Genomic DNA, 11,299 nt, shown 5'->3' on the forward strand with positions numbered 1-11,299 from the left:
TGGGGAATGTACTAAGACGAGAAGAAGGAACATTAATAAAGAATATATTAAAGTGAAAACCTACAAATACTAAATCTAGAAGTAGACCAAAATACAGATGGGAAGTCCGGGCCAGAGAAGATATCAACAGAATGAAGACACCTAACTGAAGAACAAAAAAAGAAAATAGAAAGAAGAAAAAAAAATATTGGTAATATGGTTCAATAGATAAAGTAAACGTGCGTAATAAAGAGCCAGTGTAACAAATACAATATCAAATGAAAATAAAATAACTCATTTAGACAAAAAATAAAGATGAAATACAACCATAATATAATAGAAAAAATAAACTAAATATATAACTGAACTAAATACCTGCAATATCCTGTCCTTTCCTAGAGGGTTGAGATTGGAGATAGAAATAATAATTATAAATAAAACGAAAAAACTACTTAGAACTAAATTTTATTTTGAATTTTAAATCAAAACCAAACAAAAAATCCAAAATTATCACCAGTTTCTCAGTCCTCTCTTCACCAAACTTGAGCGGAGTAGGCCAAAGCAGGATAGTGTGCAGCGTAGGCGGCAACTACAGGACTGCTGACGAGATCACTTCTGTAGCTGTGGCTAACGGCAGCAGGAAGAGCGACTGGAGCGATGTATTTCTCTACAAGGGGTTCGGCATAGATGGCAGGAGCTGAATAGGCAGCAACGACTGGTTTGCTGATGATGTCCTTCCTGTAGGTGGAGCTAACAGCAGCGGGAACAGCGGCTACTAATGGTGCACTGTAGGTTTCTACCAGAGGGCTCGAAAGCAGCAAACCACTTGGCTTAGCTACGGTAATGGCTACGAGAGCGAACAACACCACCAATTTGAACATTTTGACAAGTAGGTCTGTGTTGCGAGGTTTGAGACTAACTGAAGAAAACTGATACAATTACGAGGTGCCCATCGCTTTTTATATCATTTTAAAAATACGATAATTCAGATCATGACGTTGAAATTTCCTTGTTACAATTTAAGACAAGGGCCTTGAAGCAAGGTTGGGTTCGTTGGCATCCATCTACGTGTTTGAGAAGGTCGCACGGCATTGTAACTGGTTCGGAAAAAGGCGTTTTTCGGTCCCGAATGCAATTGTGCATTATTTATTTCCTACATGTACAAGCTAACAAGTTTTATCGCATTTCTGACCAATTTGTTAAGAATCTGTGACGGTTACAAGATAGTTACAAGGGTAGGCTGATTAAAAAATTGGAAACTGGTATTTCTTAATATTTTTTTTACATTTAATCTTAAAAGTAATGAGACACAGTACACATTTACGTACATATTTAATGTATTAAATACATTAAAATGTTATGTTGTTTTTAAAATTTATAAAGCTTGAGTTTAAAAATGGGATTAAAATGGGTTTAAAATTGGTCTAGCAGGTTGTGTTAAACATTTTTAGGATTTTTTGGGATATTTGAATTAAAAAAAAATAACGATATAGTTAAAAGCATTTTTTCAAGCAGAGATATAAAAATAACCAACAAAATATTGGAAACCAAAAAAATGACTAAACCGGTAAGACTTATTCTTTATCGAAATAATGACACCGAATTAGGAAGCAACTCCTTTCTATATTCTTCTAAAAGGTTCTGTCGGTAATATTCCAGTCGCAGTCGTTATCATTATCACATCTGTCAGTATTTTTTCAGGTTTTTTTATGATCAGCTAATTATTAGCTTTCGTAACTGTCTTAAGATTTATTTCGGATTTAACCCATTTTCTATGACATTAATTTCAGTAGCATGTTGACGATTCTGCTTTTTAAATTCATCTGACATCCATATGATACTAGTTAGTGTTTTTCTCCGTCTTATATTATATTATTTTGTACTCACATTGCTGTGTCCAAATATCGTTTTGTCCCATATATGTTTCTTTTATATTGATTTTTAATGTAGTAGCGCTATCACTTATATTTTCCTATATTTTTTTCATTTCATCCTGTACCAGTTAATTCCTAAGTATATGTTCGCTTGGAACTTTCATTTAGTTCCAGTTTTTCCGTAGCTTTTTCTTTTCTTATACATAGGTACTGTGTTTTTTATGTTGACCACTAGACTCCACTTAAGATCTAAAAAGGAAAAACCAAGCAAGGAACAGAACAGAATGGCGGAAAATCCTAGAACAAGCCAGGACCCAAAAAAGGGGTGTCAAGCTACTAATGATGATGATGACCAGACCCCACTTTCTAATTTTTCCATAAGTTTGCTTGATATAGGAGGGTATACGAGCAGATTGCACTAAGTCAAAAATCACTGTTTTGAGAAAATCAAGTTTTAGTAAAATTTTTAAATATAAATCAAAATTACAAAAAAGTATTACTTTTAGTTTAATTCTATTACTTGTATAGAAATAGTAATGGTATTTTAAAGAATGTGATATATTACAACAACAGTTATTGTTTTTGGTTAATTAGTAATTATTTTTTTTAATAAATAATGAACGACTTAGTGCATTCTGCTTGTTCATAAAGTTACTATTTTACACAAGTAGACACACAACTAATCCCGTTTTAATGTTAATTTTAGTTGTATTAATTTTACCATTATAATGTTTTATTCCATAATCTTAGACAACTAGAATTTCGGCATTAAAAAAATCCTGTTGAAAAATAAAATTAAAAAAAAAAGAACAATAGAAATTTTCAGAAATTTAATTATTAGATACAAAAAAATACTAAAAACAAAATACGTAGATGATTAGTCTTCTCTATCTAGACCAGGGGATTTAGGATTTTTAAATACTGCACATGGAAACTTGTAACTTTTTGAATTGTGTTCAAGATGATGTCAGAAAAAAATCTACAATAGAAAAATGGATGGAAATGCATACTTGCATTTTAAAAGTGCAAAGAATGCATCCAAAGGTGCATAAAAATATCCAAATAATTGTATTGAGGGCCAGGTTTTGTCACTTGATGGTTTTTGGTCGCTGACGCTATCAGAACCGAACACCGGAGCACATGGTGCCCAGGTTCACTGCTAAGGCACATGATCTGGAGTTTCGTGGGTTCTCGGCAAATTAATGCAAACATATTACTCGAGGTTTTTTGGGGCCGCTTAATAAGAATACGATATTAGAACCGACCCCTGATGCACAAACACCCTTTAAACTCTATAAGGTAACATACCTTAGCAGTGACCTCGGGCACCAGGTGGTCCGGGTCCGTTTATGATGGCGTATTCGTACTAAGTGACCTCAAAAACCGCCTAGTAATCTATTTGGATGCATTCAGTGCCGAAATCCATCGAAAGTTCGAAGATGGCGTGACCCTAGACACCAGGTATCCGTTCTGAAGGTGTATTCATCTTCAGCACATCCCAAGACTCCCTGAGTAATCTTTTTGCATCAATTTAATGCCGAAAACCCTCTAAACTCTAGAAGATGATGTGCCTTAGCAGTGACACTGTGCCCTAGGTACCCCGAGGGTCGGTGCTGATGGCGAATTCATATTCAGCGACCCCAAAAGCCCCCGTGTGACAAAATCTGGTCCTTAATTACACACACAAATCGACGAATGGGAAAATATTACTTACTAGAATGGGAGTTATTGCAGGAAAGAGACATATAGATGCTGCTACAACTTAGGGAAAATAAAAGACAGAAGTCGCAGATATATCTGGAAACGCAAAAAAATGCGCTAAAAAGGATGAAAATAATAGAGCAATTGAGCCTGGAGACAACTGCTAAAACATGCCACTTCGGCGGTAATACAAGAAATAAAACAGAATATTTAATTATTTAAATTTAATAGAAAAATACCGAAGTAATGAAGAATAGACTACTTAAACTTCACACAACAAAGGAAAACAAAGAAGACTTCTATGGGAATAGGTGTCGAACAATCTCTGAGTAGGTTGCACAGGAAAATCATAATTAAAAAAAGAATAGGAATAAGACATATTAAAGAAAAACAGCTGATGGTCATGTACTGATAGTATATTTTCTATAAAATAGGTCACTCATATAATGTCTAAATCTTTATTTGATTTGAGAAGGACGAAATGAAGGTAAGACTTCATTAGTTACCGTTTTCCTAACGCAATGATATTAGTATAGTCCGTCTAGAAAGTATCCGGAAAAGAGAAAGCAGAATTATAATTTTACGGTATTTATTTTTATCACTTGAAATATAAAATTTCAACAAATAATTCATCTCATTTACTTATACAACCTCCATTTAAATCTAAACATTTAACTAAACGTCCAGGTATACCCGAAAGTAGATCAAGGCCATAATTTTCGGTAATGGTGCTCCAGGCCTGTAAAACTGACCGAATCAAACCTTTTTATCTCGTGGCGCTGCTTGTTCTACTTCAGTCTTCATCAGTCCCCATATGTTTTCAATGGGGCTAAAATCTGGAGATGCTGCTGGCCACAGAATTGTTGCCAATTCGTGTTCTTGTATCCAAGCTTGAGTATAAGCACAAGTATGGCATCTTGCATTGTCTTGCTGAAAACGCCACCCCTCTGGATATAAAACATGAGCCGTTTCAAGAAGAAAACCATTTAGGAGGTCACAATATTTCGCACTATCATTAGTACCATTAACTAGACAGAGAGGTGTAGCAACACGCTGAGATATTGCTCCCCAAACCATTATTTTAATGGGAAATTTGGAAATTTGAACGGGAAAATTTTCTCTTGATAGGACTTTTAGATGATTTGCACCAAGCTGGAAACAACTTTCATTAGATATAAAGACATTATTAAAGTTATCTTCTCGAAAACGTTGACAAAAATCTATTCTTCGTTGCCTTTGCAGAGGTGTCACTGTAGGGATTTTTTTTTGGTTTCCTTGATAGGTAGCCTTGCTTTTTTAGTGACATGCGGACAGTTTCTGGGCACACTTTTATTCTTCGTTGATTTCCAAATCTGTTCGCTAATTTTCGAAACCCTAGGCGCGGATTTTGTCGTCCAAAGCCACTAAAGCATTTAAATTGTTTCCGCGAATCTTACGCGGTTTACCCGAAATTATTCTATGTCTCATATCTATGTCATTTTTTATCCTCTTTATTGTCTCATACACTGCATTTTTCCGAGTTCAGTCAATTGCACTAATTTTTTAACGGTTCGGATACCCTTTCTCTACAAATATTCCACCACTTTTCTTTTTTCTACTTGCGACATTATTTCACAAACCTTAAGTCCGTTTAAAAACAACAATATTTGACAGATGGTGTTGTCATGCGATTTTGTCCATAACCTACTATCGGCACAACCTACTTGATGCATTACTTTTGTCTTAAAATGTTAGAGAAAGGAAATCTATTAAAATTAGGAAAAATATAAAATTCCGGATATTTCAAGACGGACCCAAAAAAGACGGACGAATGTCTCCCAAATTTTAAATCGTAAAGTATTAAAAAAACAGGCGGTTGCGTATATTAAAAACTTTAAATAAGATTTTTGGCCTATTATTATTTATGATATAAGTGATTAACTATCTACATGGGAAATAAGCCACAATTAAATTGAAAAAATAATTTTATTAACGTTTCGAAGCTCAAATCGGGTTTCGTTGTCAAAATGCAAAATACTACTAAAATAAACAAAAATATTGTTGCTAATTAAAAAAAATCTTCTAATAATTTATTTAATCTGACTCATTTATATTGGCAACTCAGACGTATACTATATATTTTAAAGTAGAAGACTTTAAAATGATATCGCCAATATTTATGAGTTGCGTTCCTGGGACGACTTTACCAAAAGACAGTTTATTCGATTACATGAAATCAATCCCAACTCAAGAATATCCGTCACAAAAAAATTATAGCATTTGATCTGTCTTTAAAAAGACAACCAAATGCAACGATGACAGTAAAATTCTCTCGTTAGAGATTCCATAGTAAATCACGAGGCAAAACCAGGAAAAAACCTCGTGATACTATCCCGACATCGTAAGTATTTAAGTTAATAAAATTATTTATTAAGTTAATGAAATTATTTTTTCAATTTAATTGTGGCTTATTTCCCATCTAAATAGTTGATCATAAAAATGCCACAAGGAAATAGCTTCAGAACAACATTATGATATAAATGTTAAAATTACACGTTTAAGGCACGCATATGAAAGTTTGCAGAATGAGCGAAGCGAGTTCTGCAATTCACATGAGCGCCTTAAAAATGTCCTTTCTAACACGCATATCATACAATATTTTTTCTACAAACGTAATTACAGGACAATATCTACAAAAACTTTTACTTGAACTTGACTGACATTCCATTTTTATAAATGGAAAAATTCCAAAAATATAAAAATGGAATGTCAGTCAAGTTCAAGTAAAAGTTTTTGTAGATATTGTGCTGTAATTACGTTTGTAGAAAAAATATTGTATGATATGCGTGTTAAAAAGTACATTTTTAAGGCACTCATGTAAATTGCAGAACTCGCTTCGCTTATTCTACAAACTTTCACATTGTGTACTTTTAACACTTATATCATAAATAACTATTTATATATTTATTATATTTTAATCACAGTAGCATTTTCTGTTTATGCTTAGCCAATATTTTTGTTAAAAATAGACTAAAAAAGTGAAATCGATTAGAAGAAAATAAAAATAAGTAAAAATAAAAATAGGTAAAACTCTTTTTTAATGGTTTATATTTAGATACTAATTATTGAACACATGAAAATACATCTTATATTAACACAGCCTCTAGGCTACAGAGCCGCTTGGTGTTTACCATAAATGTCCAGCAGATAAGTAGGGAGAAGCAACAACAACTGGAGAAGAGTAAGCTTGGAAAACTGGAGCAGCGTGAACGGTGTGGATCAGTGGAGCAGAGTGTACAACTGGGGCAGCATGGACCAAAGCATGATTATGGACGATCGAGGTGCTGTGTTCACTAATGCTGGTTGGTACTGAACCGATCACTGCTGCGCTGTGGACCACTGGTGTAAGAAGATGACTGGGTCTGGCAGAGACGGCAGCCAAAACGGCGAACAACACCACCAATTTGTACATTTTGTAAATAGCTCTGTGTCGTACTGTAGACGTAAGAGAACTATAATTTTGATCTGAAATTTGGTAGTTTTTATACTACAGGTAAAAGTGTGTGGGACACAATAATTTAAATCGTAGCACAAAAAATTGCATGTAAAAAAATTAAAAATTACATCACTTCCTAATAATTGAGATGTTAAAATGATATAGTGCTATGCTTTTTCCTTGTTTTTTTTTTATAATGAATACAAATGAATTTTAAAATCAATTATCGACAAATGTGTTTTTCGATTTTGATAAATACCATCACGATCTCTCAATATCATATAACAAGGTCAATGGCACGCATTAACTTTGTTTTTTTATTTAAATATTATCTCCATCAATTAAAGCGTTTTCATATTATACCTGCATCATAATTTAGATTTATCTAAGGTTTGTTATTGTGATACATATTTCGATCCAAGTGGCAAAATTTAAAGATAATGGGAGTGCCACTATCATACAAAATAAAAATAACGATACACTGCTACTCTCGAAGCGGAAGTACCAGCTGGTATAAACAAAATTAAATTTAAGCCGCACGTCTTTTACGTAAACTTTTTGGAAATATTAGGAACAAATTTATACACAAAGACATAATAAAAAAGACTCACTTGATCTCCAACAATGTGACAACATAGTCCAGAGAAATAAGGTTTTTGTCGGGACACTTGTGCAGCCAGGTTGCAAATGGATTTTTTGGGTACTATATTAGTGATGTAACGAATATTCGTATTCGCATTCGCATTCGCGAATATTCGCATGTTTTTGCATATTCGCATTCGCATCCGCATTCGCAAAATTTGTGCGAATGTTTTGCGAATATGAAAACCAGAAAAAAATAATTTTAAAATAATATTAGGTTAATAAAATCAAAATCTATTCATCTTTTTTTATTAAGAAAGGGTAACTTAACCTCAAACATGCAGCTACTCTCAAATGGAAATATGCAGGACACAACAGCACACAAAGAGACGGAAGATGGAAGACAAAGACGAATGAAGACTCACTGAAAACCTTAGGACTACAAAAGAGAAAGGGGCAGACCACAGACGAGATGGTCGGATGACCTAAAAAGATACACAGGGACTAGAGTGGAAAAATAAGGCCTACGTTCAACTTTGGACAAATGAAGGGCAATAGATAGATAGAACTTAACCTTGTATAATCACATTATCAGCCTTCACTTTTTTTTATTATTTGGTATTATGTAATAAAGCTTAAGATTCAGATTGATTTACACTAAATATCAATTAACTTTTCATTACAAATTTAGGAAACATTACAAAAATAGAAACAAATTTAATAAAAACTGAATATTCGCATTCGCATCCGCATTCGCGAATGTCGGTAGCAGATATTCGCATTCGCATTCGTATTCGCGAATGTTCAAAAAATGACATTCGTTACATCACTACTATATACCTAATACATTATAAATACAAAAATGCCCGTCACAATTCGGACGAGAAACTTAGTTATTAACAAATTAATAAGGGTCAAAAATGGCAGTTTTTTTCGTTGAAATCGCTACAGGTAAAAATAGGGTAATTAAATATCTTATTTATAATATTCTTCTTTTTGTAGATGAGCCAAGGCTTAAAATGGCACTTTTTAAATTTTGGTCCGATCCTTTTTTGTTTCGGAAAGCGGAAAATAATAATAAAATTTCAAAAATAAAAAATGTGCTATAACTTTTGCAAAAATGGCCTTAAGACTATCATGCTACACGAAAAGTTGAGTCAAACATTTCATATAATGCACAAAAAATTTTAAGACGTTTCGTCAATTAGTTTAAATTTTATTCAATTTGTTTTTCGCAAAGAGTTTTTTTTTCGCAATGTTAGTGTTCAGAAAATAATAACGACATAGTATTTCGGTGGAAACCACATGCAAGAATAATAGTTATAAATTTGAAAGTATTGAAAAAAAATCATTAAAAAGTCGTTTTTATCACTCCGAAAAAAGGTTAGTAAAATAGAGTCATTTTTGGCTTCTAAACAATTTGAATAACTTTGTTAATATTGACTATAGAGTAAATCTACTTTAGGATTTCAAAAGCTGGTATTTTTATACGAATTTTCAGAGAAAAAACTTTTTGCCTAGGTTATTTAGGTTCAAAGTTAGCCACTTTTATTATTTAGTTCGCTGTGCCTGTGCCTTCTATATACATATTATATCAAATTCTCCTGTAACAGTGTTAGTTACCATGCTATTCCGAAACGGCTTGGCCGATTTTTATAAAATTTTACACGTTTATCCTGTAGGACGTTGAAGAGGTTTTAATCTATTTTTTATACCCATATGTTATAAGGGGGTTGCCCCCCTGACATTTGTTTTTATTTTTTTGGACGAAATTATCTACCTTAATTTTATATAATGTAGAATTAAAAAATACATACAACTCTTAATTTTTACTCTTCTATAACCAATCCCTATTTGTTAATAGCCATATATATATTTACATCTATAAAATTCTCCTGTCACAGTGTTAGTTTCCACACTCCTCCGAGACCGCTTGACTGATTTTTATGAAATTATATTTATATGTATATTCGGTAGGTCTTAGAATCGGTCGTAATCTATTTTTCATACCCCTGAGTGATAAGGGGAGTTCCCTCTAACATTTTTTAATGTTAGGTGGGGTTGTGTGTACATAACGTACTCTATAAGACTACGAGTACATACAAATTAGAAAAATTATGATCAAAATCCATCAACAAGTTCCACCGATATTAATCGCAGCATATGTTTGCAGAATCAGTTTCATTTTTTTAGTGCACGTATTTTAGTAATTCCTCTTCACCGACCACGAATTAATTCCGTTCGGACGCAATTTTTAATGCTTTATTAACCACTCTGTTGAGGTTCAAAATTTACTCAAACTTTTACACATAACCTATATATATTTAACTTCAAAATGGCTTTAGTTAGGTTGCTTAGTTGTTATAAACAAAGTAGCTGTCAATTAAATAATAAAAGTGGCTAACTTTGACCGTAATTAACATAGGCGAAAAGTTTTTCTTTAAAAGTTCGTACAAAAATACCAGTTTTTCAAATTCCATTTTAGTTTTAGCCTACAGTAAATATTAGCAAAGTTATTTTAACTGTTTTTAAGACAAAAATGACTTTTTAGTTATTTGTTTATATACGTTAAAAATATTAATATTCTTCTTTCATGTTGTTTTCACAGAATTGCTGTGTCATTATTATTTTCTGAACAATAACATTGCGAAAAAAAAGCAACTTTTCATGGAATATAAAAGTCCAAAATACATTTTCGCAAAAGTTATAGCAAATTTTTTAATTTCGAAATTTTAGTTTTATTTTGCAATATTCGAAGCAACAAATAATCGGACCAAAATTCAAAAAACGCTATTTTAAACCTTTGCTCATCTACTAAAAGAAAAATATTATAAATAAGACGTTTAATTACCCTACTTTTACCTGTGGCGATTTAAACGAAAATACTCACATTTTTGACCCTTATTTGTTAATAACTCAATTTCTCGTTGAAAGTGTGACGGGGATTTTTGTATTTATAATGTATTAGGTATATAGTACTCAAAAAACCTATTTGCAACCTGGCTGCTCAAGTGTCCCGAACATGGTATATTTTTGCCTTATTTCCCTGGTGTAACAACCAACATGAATAAAATAGGTAGATACTCCAATAATAGCTTAGATTAATTTTCAGTAGTAATTACAAGAAAGCTCTAAAATTATCGATTTGTATCCCGAGTGACACCTTGACAGTTTTATTTTTTCACAATTATGTCAAAGTGTCACGAGGGCAAAACAAATCGGTAATTCGAGCTCGAGAGTAATTCGGTTAGATTATTTCATGAATAAAACAGTGATTTAAATCATTTTTACTAATATCTTATTGATATCTTAACCTGAATATTTGCTAAACCTTTTTCTTGTTGTTCTATGTGCCAAGTTGTAAAATGTTAATTGTCATTAATGTTACTGAATGTATTTTTACGTAGATACGAAGGGCATCTGTCGTACAATACTTGACGACGAAAAATTATCAAAAATTATCAATAGTAATTATACGACAGCTCTAAAATTATCTATTTGTATCCCGAGTGACACTTTGACAGTTTTAATTTCACGACCTGAAGGGGAGTGAAATTATGTCAAAGTGTCAGAAGGGCGAAACAAATAGATAATTCGAGCTCGAGAGTAATTCTGTAAGATTATTTCGTGAATAAAACGGGTTTTTTAAATCATTTTAACTAATATGTTATTGATATCTTCGCCTGAA

General features: G+C 32.5%; 1 protein-coding gene across 1 annotated transcript; it reads right to left on the bottom strand.

Moving 5' to 3' along the window:
• Positions 1–428: 428 nt before the first annotated feature.
• LOC114340796 (uncharacterized) lies at positions 429–7,053 on the bottom strand. The gene is made up of 3 exons (XM_050663547.1): positions 6,725–7,053; positions 4,317–4,563; positions 429–908 (listed from the first exon to the last, which is right to left on the bottom strand). Exons 1-3 carry the CDS (start codon positions 7,003–7,005, stop codon positions 513–515), a joined length of 924 nt encoding a protein of 307 aa, XP_050519504.1. The 5' UTR covers positions 7,006–7,053; the 3' UTR covers positions 429–512.
• Positions 7,054–11,299: the final 4,246 nt, after the last annotated feature.

This window comes from Diabrotica virgifera, chromosome 1 (genome assembly GCF_917563875.1).
Source record: "Diabrotica virgifera virgifera chromosome 1, PGI_DIABVI_V3a".
NCBI lineage: Eukaryota > Metazoa > Arthropoda > Insecta > Coleoptera > Chrysomelidae > Diabrotica > Diabrotica virgifera.